The 26,889-nt window shown below is 42.1% G+C and overlaps 1 protein-coding gene across 2 annotated transcripts in view; it reads left to right on the forward strand.

The window, feature by feature from the left end:
• The first annotated feature begins 12,094 nt into the window (after positions 1 to 12,094).
• LOC147443264 (cysteine-rich receptor-like protein kinase 2) overlaps positions 12,095 to 26,889 on the forward strand; it is a 91,396-nt gene continuing 76,601 nt past the window's right edge. The window contains exon 1 of one of the 2 annotated variants that reach the window (XM_086529174.1): positions 12,095 to 12,956. In XM_086529174.1, the coding sequence (XP_086385300.1) occupies positions 12,155 to 12,956 (802 nt within the window). In that variant the 5' untranslated portion in view covers positions 12,095 to 12,154. The remainder of the gene's footprint in view (positions 12,957 to 26,889) is intronic. The other variant, XM_086529173.1, reaches the window with a different exon arrangement.

Consider the following 26,889-nt stretch of genomic DNA (forward strand, 5'->3'; position numbering starts at 1 on the left):
GTTCTCCATTTTGGAAATTCAAACAGCAACCTCTTTCGGAGCGTCTACCACTATCCTTGCAATTTTAAACTTGTAGAACTCTTTTCTCAAAGCATACTTAGTGTTGTTGTTACGCAAAAAAGCTCTAGCCGCTATGATGAAATGCTGACCAGCTAGAATCTAGTAGTGGTATGTTGATAGCTTGTCTCCATGCACTTCAGCTGTTTGTAAAGGCATTTTTGTAATTGGGTTATACGGCATCAAGTCTGCTGCACTGGAGACTGGCCTAGAGTGCCCTGCAAAATGCTTCAAGAGATATTTCACATACACATCTGACAATGGTCTGCATTTATAGCCATCTGGTGCAAGATTGCATTGCTCAACTGGGATAAATTGGGTAAATTGTACACCAAATTTAAAATAGTGTGAAATTTTGACGTATCCATCTAGCCCACTCTTAGAAGTTTTGGCAACTTCTTTATCAAGATCTTTTTCTTTGGGTTGTATAATAGAGTCCAACACAGCTAAGGATGCTGAGTCCACAACCACTGCCACTGAGGGGGTTCAAACTATTAGGGTTGCAAGTCCACTAGAATCTCCTGCTTCTTGAGCCTGTAAGGGTATAACTGAAAGATTTTCTTCGGCCACATTTCCACTATTTTCTCCAAGTGAGGGAGTCTGACTCTCCTTGAGCGTCTTAGATTGATTTGTTGTATCTGTGTCTTCATTCTTTCACTTCTTATTCTTCTTTGTGCTACTCAATTTACCTAAATATTGATTGACTTTCTTAAAGCCCTCAATATATAAGTCTATAAAGTGCTCACTTGGAGTGTCGTCTTGAAGCTCCACCCACCCTACTTTTGTCATTGTCACTCCTTCATAGTCCACCTTCACCAATTTTTGAGCAAAGGCCACAGGCTCTAACAAGTAGGAGTCACCATTGAGTAGTTTTACTCCAAGGCATGGAGACATTTCAAGATCTGAACAATCTCTCTTTATCTCCTTGACAATACCACAGTCCTTGAAGGGCAATTGCTCTTTATCTTGAAAGAATAAGTGGACTTTCTCATCACTTCCACCATTTGGTAAGTGAAAATCTAGATACCAAGAACTTGGTGTTGAACCTGTTGCATCAACTGACTTTGACTTTCTCTTCTGAGACATTTTCTGTAAAAAGAATGACATATATTTAGACAAGATGGATATTATTACATCCATATGGACCTAGGGCCATAGAGTCCCCTCTATGTTAAACCATGTGGTCCTAGGTCCAAAGGGTGCCAACAAAATGGTTCTACAAGTGTACCTAGGCCACTCTATGGTAGTGTGATCACATGTTCTCTTATGAAATTAGAGGACCCTCAAAGAAGTATCCCTTGAATGGCCTAAATACCCCTTTAGAGCCTCTACACCAACACCATATCGCATCATGTGGCTTAAAGGCCATAGGGTCCCCTGCATGCTAGTAAGAACCTCTCTATGCTCTACATTGGCATCCTATGGCCCCAAGGCCACAAGGTGGCCTCAATGTTTTAAAGAAACGCTTCATGAGGGTTTTCTGGTAACCTATGACCCCAAGGCTATATGGTGCTCTCCATGCAAGTAAAAACCACTATTTGCTCTATATTGAGGAGACCTTGTGGGATGAAGACCATAGGGTCCCCTCTATGCTAGTAGGAACCTTTGTTTACTCTATAATGGCACCCTGTGGCCTAAAGGTCATAGGGTTCCCTCTATGCTACTAAGAATCTCTTTGTGCTCTATGCTCTATCGTCTATGCTCTATGATCTATATTGACTTCCTATGGCCCCAAGACCACAAGGTGCCCTCATTGTTTCCAAAAACACCTCATTGTTTTGCTATGGCCCCAGGGCCATAGCTCTCTATGCCGATATAAAGCACCATTTGCTCTATATTAGCTCCCTAAGGCCTGAAGGCCATAGCGTTGGCCTCAAGGGCCCCAAGGGTGCTTTGTATGCCAATGAAAAATACTATTTGCTCTATATTGAGAAGACCTTGTGGGCTGAAGGCCATAGGAACCCTATGGCCTTCAGGCCATAGGGTTGGCCTCAAGGGCCCCAAGGGTGCTTTGTATGCCAATGAAAAATACTATTTGCTCTATATTGAGAAGACCTTGTGGGCTGAAGGCCATAGGAACCCTTCTATGATGGATTTTTGACAACCAATCCCCCTAGGTCAGGATGTTCTATATGCTAGTAAAAACACTATTTGCTCTATATTGGCACCATGTGACTTGAAAGCCATATGGTCCCCTATATTCTAGTAAGAACCTCTCCATGCTCTATATTGGCACCCTTTGGCCTGAAGGCCATAGGGTCCAATGTTTGCTAGTAAGAACCGATCTATGCTCTATATTGGCACCCTATGGCCTTTAGGCCATAGGGTCCCCTGTATGCTAGTAAGAACCTCTCTATGCTCTACACATCCGATGACCCCAAGGCCACAAGTTGCCCTCTATGTTTTGAAGAAACCCTTCAGAAGGGTTTTCTGGCAACCTATGGACCCAGGGCCATAGGGTGCTCTCTATGCCATTGAAAAACCCTCATTGTTTTGGTACCCTATGGCCCCATATATAAAGCACTATTTGGTCTCTCTATGCTAGTAAGAATTGATCTTTGTTCTATATTGGCACCCTTTGGCCTGAAGGCCATAGGGTCCTCTCTGTGCTAGTAAGAACCGATCTATTCTCTATATTGCCACCCTAATTCAGGCCATAGGGTCCCCTGTATGTTAGTAAGAATCTCTCTATGCTCTACACATACTATGACCCCAAGGGCACAAGGTACCCTCTATGTTTTGAAGAAACCCTTCATGATGGTCTTTTGGCAACCTATGGACCCAAGGCCATAGGGTGCTCTCTATGATAGTAAAAACACTATTTTCTCTATATTGAGGAGACGTTGTGGGCTGAAGGCCATAGGTTCCCCTCTATGCTAGTGAGAACCTCTGTTTTCTTTACGTTGACACCCTGAAGGCCATAGAGTTCCCTGTATGCTAGTAAGAAGCTCTCTATTCTCTATGCTCTATATTGATATCCTATGGCCCCAAGGCCACAAGGTGCCCTCATTGTTTCGAAAAAACCCTCATTGTTTTGGCACCCTATGGCCACATGTATAAAGCACTATTTGGTCTCTCTATGTTAGTAAGAACTGATCTATGCTCTATATTGGCACCGTACCCTATGGCCTGAAGGCCATAGTGTCCCCCCTATGCTAGTAAGTAACTCTCTATGTTCTACACATCCTATGACCCAAGGCCAAAAGTTTCCCTCTATGTTTTGAAGAAACCCTTCATGAGGGTTTTTTGGCAACCTATGGACCCAGGGCCATGGGATTCTCTCTATGCCATTGAGGAGACCTTGTGGGCTGAAGGCCATAGGGTCCCCTCTATGCTAGTAAGAACCTCTGTTTCTTTATGTTGACACCCTCTGGCCTGAAGGCCATAGGGTTCCCTCTATGATAGTAAAAAGCTCTCTATGCTCTATGCTCTATATTGACATCCTATGGCCCCAAGGCCACAAGGTGCCATCATAGTTTCGTAAAAACCCTCATTGTTTTGGCACATTATGGCCCCAAGTATAAAGCCCTATTTGGTCTCTCTATGCTAGTAAGAACCGATCTATGCTCTATATTGGGACCCTATGGCCATAGGGTCCCCTGTATGCTAGTAAGAACCTCTCTATGCTCTACACATCTTATGACCCTAAGGGCACAAGGTGCCCTGTATGTTTTAAAGAAACCATTCATGATAGTTTTTTGGCAACCTATGGACCCAGGTCCATAGGGTGCTCTCTATGCCAGTAAAAATCACTATTTGCTCTATATTGAGGAGCCCTTGTGGGCTGAAGGCGGCCATAGGGTCCCCTCTATGCTAGTAAGAACCTCTGTTTTCTCTATATTGACACCCTGTGGTTTGAAGGCCATAGGGTTCCCTCTATGGTAGTAAGAAGCTCTCTATGCTTTTTGCTCTATGCTCTATATAGAGATCCTATGGCCTGAAGGCCACAAGGTGTCCTCATTGTTTCAGATGGAATGTAGGGCACCTTGTGACCCTAGGGAACATAGGGAATCCTATGGCCCTTGAGATTGTAGATTGTCACCCTATGCCCTTGGACCACAAGGTCTTTAGATGGGACAGAGGGCATCCAAGGGCCCAAGGGTGGCCTACGTACATAAGGTACATTATGGTGCATATTAACGGGCACCATGGCAGCCCCATGCACCTAGGGCTCTAGGGCCATAGTATCTCCAAAAGGAACATAGGGAATCATATGGCCCTTGCGATTGTACATTGCCACCCTATGGCACTTGGGCCAAAGGGTCTTCAGATGGAACGTAGGGCACCTTGTGACCCTAGGGAACATAGGAATCCTATGGCCCTTCAGATTGTAGATTGTCACCCTATGGCCCTTGGGCCACAAGGTCTCTAGATGGGACGTAGGGCACCCTGTGATCCTATGGCTAGGGCCATAGGATCTTCAAAAAAACATATGGAACCCTATGGCCCTTGAGATTGTACATTGCCACCCTATGGCCCTTGGGCCACAAGGTCTCAAGATGGAACATAGGGCACCTTTTGATCCTATTGCCATAGGTTCCTTATGTTCCTTTTGGAGATTCTATGATGCTAGGGCCATAGGATCTTCAGAAGGAACATAGGGAACCATATGGCCCTTGAGATTGTACATTGTCATCCTATGGCCCTTGGGCCACAAGGTCTCTTGATGGGACATAGGGCACCCTGTGATCCTATGTCCGTAGGGCCATATGTTCATTTTGGAGATCCTATAGCCCGAGGACCATAGGATCTCCAAAAGGAACATAGGGAACCCTGTGATCCTATGTGCGTAGGGCCATATGTTCATTTTGGAGATCCTATGGCCAGAGGACCATAGGATCTCCAAAAGGAACATAGGGAACCCTTAGGCCCTTGAGATTGTACATTGCCACCTTATGGCCCTTGGGCCAAAAGTTCTCTAGATGGGACATAGGGCACTAGTGCCATAGTGCCATATATATGTTTTGGAGATCCTATGGCCCTATGGCCATAGGATCTTCAATAGGAACATAGGGAACCCTATAACCCTTGAGATTGTACATTGTCACCCTATGGCCAGATGGGACATTGGTCACCCTATAGTACGATGTGAGACCACCTTATGGCCTTATGGTCATAGGGTGCCTTAGGGCCATATGTTACTCTTTAGTATGAGGTGAAACCCTATGTAGCCACACCATGTCTGCCCTTCTAAAGATTCTATGTCTAGTTTTATTTTAGTGACTACAAATGAATTTCAAGAAACTATATTACACCATATCTTACAAACACATATATAGTGTACACTTTCTTTCCCACCTTTTTACCTCTTTTTTTTCCCATCATCTTGCAAGTGAACCCTAATCCATCCTCATACAATAGCGCGCTCTACTTGTCCTCTTACGTGTGCCCAACTCTCCACAACCCAATTACAGGTATCCATAGTTTTAGCATTTTCTGTAGTTATTGTTTTTCGTATTTGCACGTTTATAAATTTTTTCTAATTAGAGATTTTTGCAGTTAGAGTTTTACATTTTTACAGTATTAGGTCGCTTATGAGGAGTTTTCTGTTTTACAGATTTAAGTCCCTAATAAGAGTTTTTCGTTTTACAAATTTAAGTCCCTAATTAGTGTCTTCTGTTTTACATTTTTAGGTCTCTGATTAGAGTATTCTGTATTACAGTTTTAGATCTCTAATTAGAGATTTTTCTGTTTTATAGTTCTACAATCTACAGTTTTACAGTTTTAGAGATGTAATTAATGATTTTTGTTTATTGTTTTAGAGAGAGGTGATTCACAACTTAGCTAAAATGTAATTAGATTAAGAACAGTTAAAACCGAATTAAGCAAAAAGATCAGGGTTTCTATAGGTTACCTGTGAGTAAATCTGTGTTTGATGAAGAGAGGCTGCAACAGTAGCAAGCAGTCACTTAGGTGTGTTGAGGCCGCGGCGATGATGGTAACAGATCAGTGTTTGGGAGGTCGCGGCAGCAGTCCTTCTGTTGAAGGTTGTGGCGATGGCTTCGCGTAGATCTGTGCGCGTCGCAACGATGGCGTAGAACTGTATGCGTAGGGAGAGAGGGAGAGAGAGACAGAGAAAGACAAGCTCTGTGCAGGTTTTTGTGTAGGTTTCTAGCAAGAAACGAGAGAGAGAAAGAGAGCGACAGGCGAAAAAGATTGTGGTAGAGAGAGAAAGAGAGAGATAAGGTTAGTTAGGTTAGGTTAGAAATTTAAAATTCGAATTTTGAATTTAGAGGCTATTCTCACGGGATTGCAGTCGAGATTACTAGAGTTCTAGGCTTTGTGCGAAAATGAGACATAACTCATCGGCTCCGAAATTGAAAGAGCTTTTCAAAAAAAAAAAAACGAGTATGGAAAAAAAAAAAAGTTGGTGCAAGGCTTTGTCAATGTCCATATCTTTTTAGTACGAGTGGAACGACACCCATGAAGCAAAATTTGACTCCAGAATCAAAATTTGCATAGTAAAAAATACACTAAAAATAGCTAAATTTTAAAAAAATTATCCCAAAAATTGTGCGTTATTTTTTTGTCCGATATCAATAAGTGTATTTGAAAACCCATTGTGACAATGTTTGTCGTAGCGTTAAAAAAAAATTTAATTTTTCTTTAAAAATATATTTTTTTAATTTATATTTAAAAAAAAATTAAAATTTTTAAATTTTTTTTATTTATGCCACTTGCGGATATCCCTTGAATGGCCAAAATTATTATGAAGACACCTCAACCACCCCCGGGCTCACACCATAGGGCAGCAATGTTGGAGGTCAAGGATCAAAGCGTGCACTCAGTTCCATTTGAAAATCCTATGTCCTAGGGTTTTCTTCTTCTATCTTATGAGATCCTTATGGCCCTACGGTGGCAATGTGAAAGCTTGTGGACCTAGAGCCATAGGGTGGCAATGTATAAGCTCAAGAGCCATAAGTTGCCCTATATTCCATTTGAAAATCCTATGGCCCTAGGGTTTAGGGGTGACAATGGATAAGCTCCAATACATAGCCCTATGTTCCAGTTGGAGATCCTATGGCCCTAGGTCCACGACAATGTATAAGCTCAAGAGCCATACGTTGCCCTACTTTCTAGTTGGAGATTCTATGGACCTAGGGTCATGGGGTGGCAATATGTAAGCTCAAGGGCCATAGGGTGCCACATGTTCCATATGGAGATCCTACGGTCCTAGGGCCATGGGGTGGCAATGTATAAGCTCAATGGCCATACATTGCCTATGTTCCATTCGGAAATCCTATGGCCCTAGGGTAATGGGGTGGCAATGTATAAGCTCAAGGGCCATAGGGTGCCATATGTCCCATATAGAGATCATATGGCCCTAGGGCCATGGGGTTGCATTGATATCTTGGCCACCTTTGAACCCGCACCCTTGAGCTTAGGGGCCTTAGGTTGTCTTATTGTATGTTGTGAGATCTTGTGGCCCTAGGGACATAGGGTGGCAATCTATAAGCTCAAGGACCATACATTGCCTATGTTCCATTTGGAAATCCTATGGCCCACGGTCATGGGGTGGCAATGTATAAGCTCAAGGGCCATAGGGTGCCACATGTTCCATATAGAGATCCTATGGCCCTAGGGCCACGGGGCTATATTGATATCTTGGCCACCTTTGACATCTTGGCCATAGGTTGTCTTTTTGTATGTTGTGAGATCTTGTGGCCCTAGGGCCATAGTGTGTCAATGTATAAGCTCAAGGGCCATACATTGTCCTATGTTCCATTTGGAAATCCTATGGCCACAGGGCCATGGGGCTGCATTGACATCTTGACCACCCTTGAACTCACACCCTTGGGCTTAGGGCCATAGGTTGTCTTTTTGTATGTTTTGAAGTCTTGTGGCCCTAGGGCCATAGGGTGGCAATGTATAAACTCAAGGGCCATACGTTGCCCTATGTTCCATTTGGAAATCCTATAGCCCTAGGATCATGGGGTTGCAATGTATAAGCTCAAGGGCCATACATTGCCGCATGTTTCATATGCCGATCCTATGGCCCTAGGGTCATGGGGTCAAGGGGCATACATTGCCGTATGTTTCATTTGGAGATCTTATGGCCCTAGGGTCATGGGGTGCCATAGGATGTATATATACTTGACATGAAACTCCTTATGGCCCTAAGGCCATAGGATGTATATATACTTGACATGAAACTCCGTGAGGTGATCTTGAGGACAACCCTATGGCCTTCAGGCCTTAGGGAGCTAATATAGAGCAAATAGTGCTTTATACCAGCATAGAGAGCTATGGCCCTGGGGCCATAGCAAAACAATGAGGGTTTTTTGGAAACAATGAGGGCACCTTGTGGTCTAGGGGCCATAGGAAGTCAATATAGATCATAGAGCATAGACGATAGAGCATAGAGCACAAAGAGATTCTTAGTAGCATAGAGGGAACCCTATGACCTTCAGGCCACAGGGTGCTTCTCATGAAACACCTACATACATACTTGTTATGCTTTATGCTACATAAATCAATATACTCTGCAAGCGGTTTGTTTAACAAATATTCTTGCAAATCTTGCAGGTATGGCTAATTTCAATCGTGGTGATAGAGTGTGCATGTTTGTAGCGACACAAAAGGTTGCCATTGGGACTGTATTTGAAATAAATCCAAGTGCATATTGTTCTGGCATGCTTATTGGGGAAGGCAATATATGGGTGTCAGTTGATTTGTGTTTTGAAAAGAAAGCACTCATCCCTTTTCCAACAATGGATGCATTGACAATGGGAGATGCTTTTCATACTATTGTGAAATGGAGTAGTGGGTGGTTGCAACATATAGATGAGATGCAGTACAAAGGGGCTTCTATGCATGAGGCTGACAAAGCAGAAGGAGCATTGGATGCACAATGTAATGGAATGATCTACACAGAGGTTTGGAAGGATAAGAGGGTTCAACTTTGGGATGAAAGCAAAACACATGTAGTAGCCGAAGGGGTTGTCATGTATGTGTGTCCGTTTGACTCTGTAAACTTTGGTGAGCTAGGTGAAGATAACATTGGTATTGGTATCGAAACATCCTATGCAGATGAGGCTACTATTTCTGCAAAAGCTAGTGTATGCAGCATTAATCTAGTTTGTTGGCCTATCAAGAGAGTGACAACTATGGATGGAAAAGAATTGTTATGCTATGAGGATCTACATGCTATGCATGCGTTACAAGACACATGCATTGAATCAGCTTATTTAGTAGAGCCTATTTCAAAAAAGTGGAAATATTGCTTTGTAAATAGGAAGCCAAAAATGTCAGTGAAAGCTTCTAAGAGATCCAATCAAGCATCTCTAGCATCTGTCCAGCTTGTTTCAACCATAGATTGTTGTTCCAAAAGGTGTTGTCAATATGCCAATCGAGATAAGGTCATGGCTATTCGCAATGAATTTTTGGGGACAGAGTTTGCAAAATAGAACAAACTATGTGTATGATACAATGTTGACTGCATGGCATGAGAACAAAACAACTACAAAGACATGCTATGTGTTTTCTTTTAATGGCAGTGAGGTTTGCAGTAGAGCTTGGTACAAAATTCATGGCATTCCAAAAACTTCATTTTATCGTTACCCTGAACATTTTGAGAATGGGGTTAGACGCTCAGTGCATGGTAATGATGGTGTCATGAGAAAAGGAAGAGACCATACAGAAATGGGAAGGGCATTGATGCGCTCTTTGGTTGATAAAAACTCGGAGAGAATGCCACATAAGAGTAGAACCATGGAAGATGGTACTAGGAAAACTTTGCTTGCAATACCAAACACGTACAAGCAAGTAGACATTTTACATGATGTCAATAAAACACTTGATAGTATGAGTCTCAAGCCAATGTCTAGCACAACATTCAATAGGATTTGGAATACAGAGTTTGCTAATGTGACATTGTCAAAAATAAGTGAGTTCTCCAAATGTGTTGTGTATAGTCGGATAAAGTCTCAACTAGAGTCAACAAAGGATGACGAGATGATTGCACGTTTGAAGGATGAACGTCGAATTCACATGTTGCAACAACAAAGTTGTAGGAATGTGTACTACACCTGGCGTAAGTTCTCCCAGTTGCAAAAGGATAAGTATTTATGCATTATACATGATAAAATGGATCAAAAAAAGACAGCAATACCTAGGTTGCGTGTAAACTCAAAAGATTATGCGAATGCATATCAATTACAAGTATCATTAACAGGTGTGATAACACATGGACATGGTCATGGAATGTATGGTTACTTCTCACTTAATAGTCTATGGCCTTCAGATCCCAATGCTACAATTGGTTCCCTTGCATTATGCTTACAGAATCTGGAAAGAACAGAAAAACATGGACTAAGAGATTTATGCCATGACGGTATGCCACGCAACAATGTAATGTTATTCAATGCATTGAACTAAAGGAGAGCACTAGACCTCCGAAACAAAATGAAGCAAGAGCGTGAGAGGAATGCATCAACAATGACACCACCGTTGGCCATCCAAGGATGTAATGAAGAGATTGTACATATACAATCAACTTCCTCTCAATGTGTTGTGGATACCATATCCACTCCTGTATTTCAAAAATTGCCTAAGAATCTTTTGCTGCAGTTAGATAATTGTGCAGGAGAGAATAAAAATCGATATTTATTTGCATACTTATCCTTGTTAGTAGCAAAAGGAGTTTTCAAAACCGTACATTTGGGATTCTTAACGGTGGGTCATACACATGAGGACATAGATGCAATGTTTAGTAGATTCTCAGAAAGATTGCGAACAGGAATGATTCTTTAGTTTTTGACCTGCATAGAGCCATAGAGGTAAGTGAAGGTCTTTGGTGCAAATTATGGTCGTCCGATGAATTGTGGGTATATGGCACGTGTATGGAAGAGATTATTTATGTTTAGGTTTGGTTTTGATATTCCTTTTTGGAGAGGTGGATATGGCACCTACCTTTTTAGGCCAAAAACAGGGCTATACACAACAAAGATATATATATATATATAGGAGGGTCTTTGGGGGGGGGGGGGGGGGGGGGGGGGGGGGGGGGGGGGGGGGGGGGGGGGGGGGGGGGGGGAGAGGGGATAAGGGGCTAGTGATTGCCCACATGGGGAGACCTATGCTCTACATAAACTCCCTCCCTCCCTCTCTCTTTGTTGGCACCGATTTCACACACACACGCACTCTCTATCTCTCTCATCCCTCTTGTCTTCTCTATCTCCTCCTCTTAACTACACCCTGTTGGCCAAATCTAAACACACACACTCCCACCTACACACATCAATACACTGTCACTTTCTCACACACTCTCTCTCTCTCTCTCTCTCTCTCTCTCTCCTCCACCTTGCGAACGAGCACAATGCCTGTGCCTTTTTAAGTTTGTCAATGGGTCCTTTCATGATTTAAAAGCTTCCCATGTGGTGTTTTAGAATGCCAATGTGACTTCTCAACTTTATGGACATGGGAGGAGATGGGATCTACGATGGGATGATTGAGCATTGTAGATCTCGAACAAAGTAAACTTGAGAAAATGTAAACTTGGGTATCCATCGAGTTTACTTCCCTCCCTTTGTCCCCCCACCCCACCCCGTCAAAGGACTAAGCCCACAACTTAAGGGATGAGAGCGATGCGACCTATCCACATCGCCACAAACATCGTTCGCAAGTTGTAAGTATCTCAAGGGGAGGAAGTAAACTTTTGTACCCAAGTTTACTTCCACAACAATATCTTTGATGCTCGATTAATGTCAGAGCCTTAGATTCAATGCTCGAAAAAAACCTAGGTTTAGTGTAATCCCACCTACAACTTTTGAAGTTTACCTCTAAATTTTATATTTGAAGGTGAGAAAACCTACAAAATTTTGAAAAAATTAGTATAATTTGGTGTAAAAACCTTCAAAATTTTGTCAATTTACCTCTACTGTTTCACATATGTAGGTTTGCCAAGTTTTTGAAAAAGGGCCTTTTGATCCCATCTACCATGCTCATGTGTTATATATGCGTTGAATTTTCTCGAATTGAAAAGAGGACAACCTGGTCAAAATTGGAATTCAGCGGTTGTTCAAAGAGGGGCCAGCCTCTGAAGCTGGATCAAGTAGCCTTCACTTTGAGAAGTCCTGAATCCCTTTAGCTAGTGGGCATGGCGCTGGCTTTGCCATGGAGGCGCTCCCTCCTCCTCCTCCTCCTCCTCCTCCTCCTCTTTCCTTCCTTGTCTATGCAGCAGGATGTTGCCGCGTATGTAAACTACCTGATGTGCTCGAGAAATACCACCTCCTCTCTCAGCACCACCTTCACGCGCAATTTAAGCGCAGCTCTGCGCAATTTCACCAGCCAGTCAGCGCAAGGCAGCAAGTATGCCATCAGTACAGCCACAGGGACGGATGGGCTGTACGCCGCCTTCCAATGCAGGGGCGATCTCTCTGCTCAGACATGCGGAGAGTGTGTGCAGAATATCACCATCAGCCTGCCCGAGGCGTGCCCGACGTCGGTCGGAGCGCGGATCCGTGTGGACGGCTGCTTCCTGCGCTACGACAACCAGTCGTTCTTCGAGCTGGACACCGCCATCATGGTGACCTTGTGCAACACGGCCAAAACGAGCGACGCGACAACGTTGAGCACCATCGCCGACCTGATGGAGAAGGTGACGAGCGAGGCTCCAAAGCAGGGAGGGTACTGGGCCTCTGCGACCGCAAGTGGCATGTATGCGGCGGCGCAATGTCTGGGCTATCTCAGCCAGTCGGAATGCTCGCAATGCCTTGTTCGCTACTCCTACAACAGCATCGGATGCGGCTCCGCACTGGGCGAGCGCCAGCTCCTGGCCAGCTGCGACTATCGCTACGAGGCTTACAACTTCCTGGAATCGCTGCCCCCACCTGGCGCAGCTGCTCCTTCTCCGCTCCCTCCAGCTGGAAGCTCCCAAGTCCCACTTTCCGATCCTGCAGGTACGCCATTCCTCTCTTATTTCCCGCACGTTTTATTTTGTCTGTTGAGAAATTGGGCAGACGCAAAGACAAAGTTAAAGTCTATCCGCGGTAAACTTGGAATCGACCATTGCCGTTTTCTTTTCATTAAAGTTATCGTACCAAATACCCCGTGATCACACAATAAGCTACTTCACACTATAAAATTGGGCAGACGCACTGACATAGTTAAAGTCTATCCGTGGTAAACGTGGAGTCGACCACTCCAAAATTTACCGTTTCTTTTCATTGAAGTTATTGCACCAAATACCGCGTGATCACACAATAACCTAATTCACACACGTATCTATCCACTTCCCCCGACACTTTCATAACGCCCACTTGGTGGCACTACCTTTCGGCAACTCCCTTGTGCGGCCGTCGCCCTTGCCGATGTCGCCTCGCGTCTCCCCCTCGTTAGACGTTTTCTCTGAAAACTTCGACGTCCAACAACGACACCTCCCATTCCCCTTTGTAAGGAATCTTTTGTGAATCTCATCTTTTTCAGAATTTACGCCAACCGGTAATACCTACTTGCTCATAGCTAGTGAGAGTGAGAAGTTTAATTCGCAGATCCCACGTGGCTTTTGTAACTTAACCTATGGTCCTCAACAGTCCTCTGAAGTACTAATCACACCTTCCCTACAAACATGGCCGATGACTCTACAACGCTCTCTGCAAATCCCCTTGCTTCCTTATTCTTCCCTACCAAATGACAAGCTCACTACTCATTTCCTACAACTATTAAGCTCTTGAAGAGCCGTAGCATTGTGAGACGAGTAGTGATGAGACCGCATGCAATAGACACGAAAAATGCACACCACAAGGATTGCAAACAAGACCATAGCTCGGCAATGAACGAGACATGGATGAAAGAGGACAATAGGAAGCATAAGCCAATGTAGAAGAGGAGACCAAGCACTACGAAATGAAGGCTCGGGATGGTCCTTCACTTGAACGCAAGAGAGAAGAGTGATGACTAAGAACTCCTTTACTTGAGCGCAAGATAGAATAGAAGAACAAGGGACGCATTGTTGCACAGAGAGAGAGAGAGAGAGAGAGAGAGAGAGAGAGAGAGAAAGAGTTCATTTTGGAACCCCTTGATAAAGGCCATTTCTAAATTAAATGAGAAGGCCTATCTTATTCTTGAGGGTGCATATTTGCAACAATATTACCTAAGAAAGATGAATACAACATTGAGAGAGAGAGAGAGAGAGAGAGAGAGAGAGAGAGAGACACGCTAAAGAGAACTTAGAAGAAAATACTAAAGGAAAAATGAAAGAGTAGAGAAACACCTATTTATATGGACACAAAAGGTCTTTTAACTTTCCATCTTCATTTGTCTTTTGACTTTCCACCTTCATTTGTCTTTTCATTTCCTAAACTCAGCCTTCACTTATGCACTTAATATGTTTTGAATGAATTTTTATTTTTCTGAGATTGGGGAGACCTAATTGCTTGTAGCGCATAAAAACTGATTACTCTGAAAAGGAAAAATAAAAAAGATGGGTTTTCCCATTGTAAGGATTTTCCTCGGCAGTAGAATTTCATAGAAAAACCTTTTAAATCCAAATTTGTATATAGACCAAGGAAATCCCACTTAACCTTGAATACCTGTACGGAGTCCTTGAATTTGTCTTGTAGACAACGAACATAATAGCAAATGGTAAGAACCTTGGTGAAAGGGTTAAGCTGATGTAGCATTGGAAGTAGGTAGGTTAAAGGGACTAATACTATTTATCATTTTGGAAAGGGAAAATTACCAAAATACCCCTCAAATTTCAAAAATTCTCAAAATACCCTTGTATCTATTTTGGTTGGATTGTTCAAGAATTTTTAATCTTCATTCGTTTTTGACAATTGAGATCCATTTTTGAGTGCTCAGCATGTAATTTGTCACCAGTTACGATCGCAAAAAAGGCAATTATGTCTAAAAATAATGAAGCAATTCATCTCCAAAGCCTACATAACCAACTTAAATTGTAGTTTTAGCATCTTGTACGATAGAAATCACTCTTCTTGTGAAGACCTATAAAAAAATTTATTTTTCGAGAAATTTACTCTCACAACCAGGGGTATTTTGGAAAAATTGGAAAATTTGAAGGGCATTTTGGGAATTTATGACAAAATATCGGGGGTATTTTGGGAATTTTTGAAATTTGAGGGGTATTTTGGGAATTTCTACAAATTAGAGGGGTATTTTGGTAATTTTCCCTTTTGGAAATATTATGGAAACTTTTGAGCACCGCCTATGGAAATCTCTTCGCAAGGGTAAATAGATGCTACCACGGAAAATTTTTCTACCACTGTTTTGTAAAAGAGGAGGGCAACTAGAAGAACACCATTTCTGGTTTCTGATTGAGGATGCATGAGACATGTTAGCTATCGCTTGTTGTGAACTTATGGAGCTACCGGTGCATCATTGTGCCATGCTTGTGTGCTTCTATTGGGCCTCGTTCCATAATTGCCCCCCCTACTCTAGATGACTCCATCACGACTTCATAAGAAACATATAAGTGGCCCTTGTACTCTAGATGACTCCATTTCATAAAAAATATACAGCATAGACACCAAGATGATGATGTGATTTGCGTGCCATTGTTTCTCTAGGGGTGCTTTTACAACTTCCCAATGTTTTTTTAATTAAATACCCCCTAAGCTTGGTCTGCCAAGTAAGGAATCCCTTAGCCTTAACTTTCTCAATAGTCTTCTTCCCCATGCTGCTTGATGGAGAGGGCTTAGCTCTTGGAGACTCTCAAAGGCCAACGCCTGTCTCCTCATAGAAAACAAAAGCACTATATCATCTCCATAAAGTGATAATGACAGTACACATGACTTTAAGTTATGCTTGGCTGCATTAACTTAAGCTGGGGGAGAGAGAGAGAGAGAGAGAGAGAGAGAGAGAGAGAGAGAGAGAGATCAAAGGCTGAGAGGTTTTCTTTATTTTCTTATATTTTAGGTGATTAGATGTCACTTGAAGTGTGTATGTCCCCTTTGCTTGAAACTGTCTTCGTTCATTGTGGGATTGGTCCCTTAGTTGAAGGAAGATTTTGTGTGAGCCTCTCATTAGATATAGGTAGTCTTTGAAGCTAGTAATCCCCCCCCCCCCCCCCCCCCCCCCCCCCCCCCCCCAATCATAGGAAGCACCCATGTGTTGTTTTGGTTCTCAACATGGTGGTACAACCCTTTATGCACCAAGATTCTTAGAAAATCAAAATCAATATTTGTTGGCATCTAGCCCAAAAAGCTTTCTATCCACCTTTGTATAAGTCAGGCTAGTCACTAACTTGACTCATAAATTTACTCCAATTGATTAAGTGGTTGGAGGTTTGCCAATAGCATCTATTCAGTAGCCTCATCCTAAAAATGCATTTTTTGAACTCTTTGACTAGCTCTAGGTGTACGAAATTAGTCACAATGTTCTAGCCATGTGAACTACCCAATTTACTTGTGTATGAGACTACGTTAGAGTGAGTGAGTTAATTTGTGGCCTGTGAGCAAAGAACTTCCTTAGATCAGCCATTGTGCCTTGCTTCAAGAGCCTCAAGGTAAGACACAACAAGGGTAGTTATGGCTTACCTTAGCCATAACACATTCTTACTACAGACCATGTTCCTTATCACATAGTGAGCTTTTCATAGTATACAAAGTTGCACAAATAAATATGGTCCCTTAATTGATGGTTACACCATAGACCTTCCCCTCATCTCACAAGCAAGAAATATCTCATGATTTACAAACGACAAAAATTCCTAATGTATAATCTAAAAGTTCTACTCCTCTAGTGTGAAGAACTTGTTGCATGCCACACACATAAGTATCACACAAACTGCCGCAAACAATTCTCTCTAAATCCTTAATAGGGAGAGAACCATGAAATTTTGAAAATTTTGAGAGCATAAAAAAAGGCTTGAGTGCATCTCTCAAGCATCCTTGCACAATAAAAATCATCCCCTTTTTCCAAGAGGAAGATAGCTTGCTACAATCCCCTTGGACTGTGACTATGGACATTCCAAAGCCTAGAATGATAAGTCATATTCCTTGTTGCAATGATTAAATCTATTTAGCACCTATGTTTGGTGCTTCAAAGGACTATATTTCCAAACATTGTACACCATGGAAGGTGCTTTTCTCATTGAATGTCCAACTTAAGCATTCATGCTCATGTAAAGACCCATGGCCCTTCATACACATGGCCCTCAGTCTTGTTGAATGTCATAACAATGGAGATGTCTTGTACATGCACTTACATGAATTTGATTTTATCAACCCAAAAGGGCAAGAAGGTGCAAAAAGTATCATCTCAATCCTGCTTAGAAGTGATGCTATCCATATCCTTGATTATTATTGATAACCTGTTTAGAAGTGATCGTATTGATAGCCTTGACCGTTAGCAACTAAAGGGCTCCTTGAGCCCGACTTGCTTAAGCCCCCCTTGAGTCATGTTCCAAGAACATTGAGGTGGAGAGAAGCATATTACCATGTGTACCCAGTCTATATATATTCCTCTCATATATACAACCCTTGTCTTAAAAGCTCATTCCTTGGGAATGTGCCTCCCATAGCCTTGTCTTCTCTCTCTCTCTCTCTCTCTCTCTCTCTCTCTCTCTCTCTCTCTCTCTCTCTCTCTCTCTCTCACACACACACACACACACACACACACACACACACACACGAGAAAAAAATATATTGTAATATCGTAGGAGTAAGAAATATTCAAAGACATAGGAACAATCCCACGAAACCTCAAGACCTATATATCAACAATCCTTGCAAACAAGACCTCAAAAGAGAGAGAGAGAGAGAGAGAGAGAGAGAGAGAGAGAGAGAGAGAGAGAGAGAGAGGGTTTTTAGCTAGGGTAGGGTGTGCGTGTGGGGGCACATTGTACTACTAAGATATATGTCCTAGGCATGTGATATGGTGGAGGTTGTCCTATAGAAATCTCTTAACAATTGGTACTAGATTCACATATGCTCTCATATATCATTGTATGCTTTTAGATTAGCATTCCTAATTAGTGCATTACCTAGTTATTGATGCATATGGTTTGATATCTAATCGATGAATAAATCTTTGATCAAATCAAATAGTAAAGGTGGTGCTCCCAACTAGATGAAATTCTTGATGCCAACCCTGGAAAATGTATCTATTTAGGGCTCTACTATACATTTTCATTGACTGAAAATGTTTTACAAGTCCAACAATTAGCAAAGTAGATTTTAACTAGTTTGAGAGGTATTTGGAGAAAAGCTTATTTGTGAATTTAAGAGATCTCGTCATCACTCAATGTGCACATCATTCATCCCTTGAGACGGCCAATCTTTAAAACTTGTACCATCATTCATAGGGGTATCTTAGAGATTATTACATATACTTGAAAAATGTATACTTTATGTATACATAAGAGGGGGGTAATTTTTTTAAAACGACACCCTCAATGTAAAAAAGGGGGTATAGGGGTATTTTTAATCATCTCTTGAACACATGATATAGAGAACTTTTCATAAGTTACTAGATGGAACTCACCTCTTCTAATTGAGCTCCAATTTCTTGAAAACTTGAGGTGAACGTATTGATGTTTTGATACATGAGCACATGAGCCCATTTGAGCTAGTGGATAAGATAATGACAAGACTTGAGGGGAGCACCCCTTGGTCTTCAGGTTGAGCCACGCTTGACTAGGCCATCCCTAGCCTCACACTTGCAGCAATATGGCACCCTATGGCAAAAAACTTTGTGAGAGAGATGCAAGACAATGATTTCAAGATTAGATCTTGCCCTTGAAGTAGTAAGGAGCCTCTCAACTAGGAGTCTCCTAAGAATTTACAACACTAAATCAAAACCACTGTATTACATCTAATATAGGGCATGTTACACTTTGTGAATAAGTCAAGGAGTTTTTTCTTGGTTGTATATTATGCTAAACCATTATTTTACATCTAGCATAAGGCATGCTACACTTCATCAATAAGTATATTATGCTAGCCTTCTGCACTTTGTATCGTGTCAATATACTTGTATTGAGATGATGATACATATATAAACCTTTGAGAGAAACAAGGGAGACATGCGTATAGTTTTAGCCTTTCTTTCTTGGTATCCTCACTTGGATGAGAATGTTTTGAGGCCTCTTTGAGGGGGTGTTTTTGTGGTACTCTATTTTTTGATAGTCTCCCCACCTTATCTCCAATTTTTTAAATTTCTTTTTGGTACTCTATGTTTTGGTTGTCTCTCCACCTTATCTCCAAAGTTTGATTGTGTTGAGGTGTTAAAAGTGGGGAATTATTTTTGTATTGTAGTAAATTACAATTACTTGAATCTTGCACCCTAAATATTGCATGCATATAAATGGCTCTTCTCTCAAATAGTATAAGGCGAGCATAAGTAGCCCACTTTTTCTAGTTGCAAGTAACTCAATTGGTTTTGTGATGCGGATAACTAACTACACTACTACAATATGTTGGGCATGGGCTATGTCCTATAACCCTTGGGAGAACCCTGCCTTGATGCACATTTGTAGAGTATCCCTATATACTCTCTTTATCCCACTTGGAGCCTTTGTGTTGCTTAATCATGTGGCAATCCACATGTATCCCAATCAGCAGTTATGCATGCACTATAACCCAAAAGGCATCCCTACAATGAGAGGGTGATTTCTTCAACTTTCACCATGATGTCATGATCCCCCACCTCATCACGCATAAGCCTTAGATGATTCGCTTCATCTTGTGTGGATGCATGAATAGGTAGACTAAAATCATTGTGCCAAACAAAAGTTATATAGCCTTTTAAAACTCCACTTTAGAAATAAGATATTATTTAAAACAAAAAAAAGTTTGGTTTTTAGTTAAACGCATGCATTGAGGCTATTAATGATGGAAATCCCAAATGATATCATATTTTTCCAAAATTTGCCTCCAGGAGAACCCCAACTGCTAACTCACTCGTACGGTAGTAAGTGATTTGTATGATGAGATGCAAACTACTTGGAGAGATATATGCATTTTGAGATTCAAAGAAGGTGACAAGTTGTTTGATGACACCATTGATGATTACCTAACCCTTCACCTCCTTTCAAATAAAACAACCAATAAGCACTTGTTTTTTAACTTCTTTAAAAAAAATAGTAGCATAAGTAAGGAGATAATAGATTCGAATACCCATGAGCAAGACCAATCTTCATTATAGTTATTTTAACAAAGAACTAAATAATTGTTTAAAGTGATAATATAAGATTAATGCACTGTGAAGAAGAGAGAACTTCGAGCTTGTGTTGATGCAAATGGAGGAGAGGCTCTAAAAGTCATGCTAGAAGTGATATTTAGAGATTAAGTAATCTCCTTAAAGCTCACAATCTGATACCATGTTGGATTTTAAGGATCTTGTTAGGGTTCAAGCCAACTGGCCGATTATCTATTCTTTTGATCATATACAACAATATGAAGAACTGAGGTATTCCAATATTGATTGAGAGCTCCACCAATAGTTTGTGCATTCCTCTTCTTCTCTCTCACATTCTGCATGCACCGTCACTCTACAAGTGATATAAGACCCGACGCTTGTGGTGCTACTCCTCTCCTGATGTTTCCCTCTTCTTGGCAAGCTTCACATCGGCAACAGATCAAATCTCGGGGCCTCCATGGTTATGGAGGCATTGTGATCTTGGCACATTGAGCTCACGTATCAAGGTGGCAGGGGGCCGAACTCCACAAGCCACAACACAAGAGGAGAGAGATTGAGCTCCATGTAAGCTCAATGAGAGAGAAAAGCAAGTTGCTGAGTTTAGGACAGATTGATAGTAGGTCATGGTTTTGCTAAGAACTCGAGCTAGAAAGCTCGAATTCAAATTTTCTTTTTATCAAAACGGAGATCTCTTTGCGAAGTGCTAATATGTCTAAAATTGAAAACAATAGAGGTTGTTTTCCCAGGACTGATTGTGTATTCGAGTTGAGTAAGAGAGGAAAGAGAGTGTAGAGAGAAAAAGATATTGCTTAATCTCATCTTCATATTGAAGGGCTTGAGGACACACACATGCACACACACACATAGTGGAGTTATATGTTGTACTGTGTAACACTGTAACAACTTTTGTATGCGCATGGATGTATTGAGCTTTCCATGCATTTTGGGACCAGATTTGCATTACCCTTTATATTTTTCTTATGGCTATGATGTATGACATTTGTGATTTAACTTGCTCTAGCATAGCTGTCTCTCATAGCTCTTGACAAATTATCTACAAATTACAAATTTGTAAATAACTATTTGGCAGGTTATGGTTTTACAGTAGCTCACAGGTGTGGGAAGTTTATCCATATAGTTTTTGTGTATATGGCACTAAGGAGTGTGATTTGAGCTCCGTTGAGAGTGTGTATCCCCATAGATATTGTTTGCATCACATGGCACTGATTTGAGCACATGTCCTAGTACATTTAATAACAACTTTTGATGTGTATGTATGTTACATGTAGTTCCTATCATTGTACGCTTTTGTGAGCCATTGTCAGCATTTACGACACTCTATCTATATTGAGCAATTTGTAGTGGTCAAAATTATCTCTCACTCTAGCATCTTGGATGCAGATTTTTATGGTTGAGATTTGTTCTTTCTAATTTTCTCTAAATTCTCACCATATATTGCATGTATTTGTAGTCTTATTCTATGATGGTATATTGGTTGATCTACTCCCACTCTGATAGTGATCAAGTTGTTGGAATTAGGGTTGCAGAGAAACACACACAGCTTGGAGAAGACGAAGGAATCTCAAGGCACACAATAGAGAGTGTGTTTCTTAGTATGCAATGGAAAGATAGATAGCCCTAGAGTGATGGGCGTATATACAATGCACGGGGGAAAAAACCTCCTAAAGAGGGAAAAAATGCCCCGGCGGTCCTAGTGTGTTCACACACATCACTACCACATGTCTATGGTAACAAATCCCCCCTGGAGTGATGCGGTGAACGAGAGCTGGCACATGAGTAAAGGGAAGTGCCATGCCCTGAGGACAGGATCAGTCCACAAAGGGGAGTAAGCCCAAAGCTTTGCGGAAAGCTTCAAGCTTCTCACGAGACAATGCCTTTGTGAAAAGATCTGCAAGGTTGTCCTGTGTCGGCACATAAGCCAAGCTGATCTCTCCTGCTGAGAGCCTCTCTCTGACATAGTGGTAATGCGCCTCAATGTGCTTTGTGGGAGCATGAAAAACTAGGTTCCTTGCAACTGTCAATGCGCTCTGACTGTCAGTGTAGATAGTGTTGGCAGTGTCTTGTCCAACACCCAAATCAGCCATAAGGCGTCTGAGCCATACACACTCAACCGTAGCTGTGAAGACTGCCCTGTACTCAGCCTCACAACTCGAAGTGGCCACAGTAGGTTGCTTCTTGCTCAACCATGATATACATGAACTGCCAAGCATGAAACAAAAACCACTTGTGGACACTCTCGTGTCAAAACAACCAGCCCAATCTGAGTCCGAAAAAGCATGTAAGTCTGGCGGCAATGATCCCCCCTTGGGATAAAATAAGCCAAGATGTAAAGTGCCACTAAGGTAGCGGAAAATTCTCTTGACAGCCTGCCAATGCTTAGACCCTGGGCTATGCATAAATCTGCTGACCTGTGAGACTGCAAACTGAATATCCGGCCTCGTGTTGCATACATAAATGAGGCAGCCAACAGCAGTTTGGTAAAGAGTGACATCAGCAGGATCGCCAGCATCATGTAGACTCAACTTCGAACATGTTTCCATGGGAGTGGCAATAGGTTTGCAATCCTCAAGTCCAAACTTACATAGCAATGTCTCTATGTAACTTTTCTGACACAAGGCAATACCACCATCACACTGCTTAAACTGTATACCCAAGTAATGATGCAACAGCCCCAAATCTTTCATCTTGAAAGTAGCATTCAAATCAGCCTTAAATTCAGCAATGTGTCTCTCATTTGGTCCAGTGATTAGCAAATCATCAACATAAAGAACCACAATGAGAAGTACATCACCCTCACGCTTTACATACAATGTGCTTTCTGTTGGACTGTTACGAAAGCCTTGTTTGACCAAATGAGTGTCAGCTTTCTCATACCAAGCACGAGGAGATTGCTTCAACCCATACAAAGCCTTGTTACATTTGCACACTTTGTCCTCTTGTCCTTTTATGACAAAACCGCGAGGCTGCGTTACATAAACTTCCTCAAATATTTCACCATTCAAGAAAGCAGTAACAATGTCTGATTGATGTACATCCCAACCAAAATGAGTTGCCAATGCACATAGAAAATGCACAGTAGTCATACGACAAGTGGGAGCAAAAGTCTCTTCATAATCTATGCCTTTTTGTTGTGCATAACCCTTTGCAACAAGTCGAGCCTTATGGCGATCGATCTCACCATCCGGTTTGCGTTTCAACTTGTAAACCCACTTCGTACCAATGGCCTTTTTGCCAGGAGGCAAATCACATAAAGTCCATGTGTCATTCTCTATAAGTGCATCATATTCTGATTGCATGGCAGCCATCCAATTTTTTTAATTATGTGCTTCATCAAAAGACAGAGGCTCCTCAACATCATGTAAGCTAGACACAGCCAAAACATAACAATCGGATGCATAAGATGCATGGCGAGAGCCTGAACGAGTACGACTAGACAAAGGTGCATCCAATTTACTGTCACGCAAAGTGTGCACCAGTCATTTTGGCATACCTCTAGCCTGCTCATTTTCAGCCCTTTCCTCATCAAGTACATCATGTACATCTGCATCAGTAATAGGCTGATCTAAAACATTTTCAGAAACCCCCATAGGCTATACATTTGCCTCATTGGAACTTACATTCGTATTTCCACCACTGAAAAGAGGCAACAAAGTGTCATAAATTTCATGTGAGCTTACATTACTGTCTCTAGTACATGACAGCAAGGGCTGAACAGAATCTTCCACAAACACTACATCCCAAGAAACCAGAATACGTTTTATTTGCGGATGATACAACCTGTAACCTTTGCTTTCAGCACTATAACCAACAAAAATACATTTGACAGCCTTATCATCCAATTTTCTGCGCTGCACTTGTGGCACCAAAGCATATGCCAAACAGCCAAAAACACGCATGTGCTCAATAGAAGGTTTTCTATCATGCCATGCTTCATATGGAGTAATAGACTGCAAAGCTTTCGTAGGACACCTGTTAAGTACATAAGTGGCACACATAATGGCCTCAAGCCAAAAAGAATGCGGCAAAGCTTGACTTTTGACCATACATCGTGCCATTTCCGTTAGTGACCTGTTTTTCCTCTTAGCAACACCATTTTGCTGAGGTGTATAAGGCACTGTACATTGGTGTTTTATCCCACGACTAGCCAGAAATGCATTAAATTCATGAGACATATACTCCTCCCCTCGATCGGAACGGAGGGTGCCCATAGTACAGCCATAGCCAAAAATTGTTTGAAGCACATAAAAACTTCGGACTTCGCTTTAAGCGGAAATACCCATGCATGCCTGGAGTGATCATCAATGAAAGTCACGAAGTACAGGTAATTGCCCAAGGACAGAGTTTGCATGGGCCCACAAACATCACTATGCACAAGCTGCAACATGCATGTGGCCCGAACTGAACCATCCTTTGGAAATTTAGAACGCTGCATATTACCCAAAATACAGCCTTCACAAACATGTTTGACAGGTGCTTCAAGAGGCGGCAAAGAAGCAACCATATCAGATTTGTGCAAACGTAGCAAACTGGCAAAATTCTGATGACCAAAACGTGCATGCCAAAGTTTTGCATGTGAAATAGCCCTTGAATCTGCAACAGCATTTGCAAAATTTTGTCCACACTTGTCATACAAAGTGAGCTTATACAGCCCACGGCACAAAAGCCCAGATGCAACAATTTCATCACCAAAACTGAGATCATGAACTGTACATCTGTCATCCACAAATTTGACTACAAGTCTAAGTCTAGCAAGTGCGGATACAGACAAGAGATTCTTCTTGATCCCAGGTACATAAAGTGTATCAACAAGTGTGAAAGAACTGCCATTAGTAGTAGTAAGCACAATCTTTCCAACTCCCTGAACTGGATAAGAGGCATTGTTGGCACAAGTGACTGAATTCCCATGAGGGACAGACTCGAGAGAGGTAAACAATTCACGATGTGAGGTAATGTGCTTTGTAGCACCACTATCAAAATACCACACATGTGAATCTGCAGCAACTGACAAGCATGCATCATGGACAACAGGATTGTAAGTGCACTCTGCGCTAAAAGCCCATTCTGCATCAACATCAGCAACACAGTCTCCTTTCAGAGAAGACTCAACAATGGCTGCATTTGTAGTGGAACCAGCATTTGCAGTGGAACCACCCTCTTTCTTCTTAGCCTCTTTGGCCCTCAACTTAGGACACGACTTGATTAAGTGATCATTGGCTTTACAATAATGGCAACGCATCTTCTTTTTGCCCTTATCACCAGAATTGCCAGACGAAGTACTGCCAGCAGAAGCATTAGGAACAAAATTTTTGCCACTCGCAGCAGAACCATAAGAAGTGGCTGCATTACTGTTACCACCCTTTCTTTGAGAAGCAATAAAAGCCTGTTCAACTGCACGCTGCCTACTCCTCTTTTTTCTAGAAAGTGACTCTTGCAACAGCAATGTGCATAATGCATCAAACTTGACAACTTCAGGATTTCCTTGGGTCATTAGTCTCCAAGTACTAGCAAAAGTCTGGTAGGAATCTGGTAAGGCATCAAGAACAGTCTGCACAAGGGAACTGTCTGAAATGACTTCACCTGCAGAAATAAGCTGCTCATTGATATCCTTGACACTAGCAAGGAAAGTGTCCATATCATCTTCCTAATGCATAATCTTCGACTCCAGCTCTTTACGCAACAAAGCAATTTTAGCCTCATTGCGGCTTGCATAAAGACCTGCTAAAATATCCCAAGCCTGTTTTGCAGATTTTGCTGAACGGATGTGAGAGGAACAATGGTGCGCTTCACAGACAACGCAATCAATGCATGAGCCTGCGCATCCTTAACATCCCAACGAGCTTGTTCTGCCGTAGGCAAAACAACTCTAACAGCTGCAATCCTTGCAGCAAGAACTGCAACATCCTCAACATCGCCTACATCCTCAGAACTAGGACGTACATCAATGCCCTGCACAATGTTCAGACACCCTTTGACACAAGAACATGTTGCATCATATAAGCCCACATAGGGTAGTTGTCTCCATCCAACCTTTCCTCAGCAGCAAACATCTTGAACACATCTGTGTTGTTGTTGTCAGCCATGGTAAATGCTGCACCTGATGTGAAAACTGCCCGAAAATAGGAGAAACGGAGCGGGAACAACCTGTGCTATATAGCACAAACCGTAGAAGACTATAAGGCACCTGTTATGCAGAAAACGGCACTGACAGAAATTCTGCACAAAATGACGAAATAGCCTGTGCAGTACTAGTAGCCTGTAGTGGAAACGGAGGCCGAAATGAGCCCAAATCAAAATTCTGAGCAGATCGAAAGCTCTTCGAGCTTGGTAAATTTTTGTCGACCTGCGAACGCTCGCCAAAGCTCACTGAAATCGGAGAAACTGAGTAGGCGTGTGCTGGAGCAGCTGGCGACTAAGCCCAAGAGGACATGACCTGCTCTGATACCAATTGTTGGAATTAGGGTTGCAGAGAAACACACACAGCTTGGAGAAGATGAAGGAAGCTCAAGGCACACAATAGAGAGTGTGTTTCTTAGTATGCAATGGAAAGATAGATAGCCCTAGAGTGATGGGCGTATATACAATGCACGGGGGAAAAGACCTCCTAAAGAGGGAAAAAATGCCCCGGCAGTCCTAGTGTGTTCACACACATCACTACCTCATGTATATGGTAACACAAGTATTTACTCTCATTTGATAAATTTTTGTTAGCTT

This window comes from Adiantum capillus-veneris, chromosome 14 (assembly GCF_014529385.1).
Source record: "Adiantum capillus-veneris isolate H3 chromosome 14, ASM1452938v2, whole genome shotgun sequence".
Lineage (NCBI taxonomy): Eukaryota > Viridiplantae > Streptophyta > Polypodiopsida > Polypodiales > Pteridaceae > Adiantum > Adiantum capillus-veneris.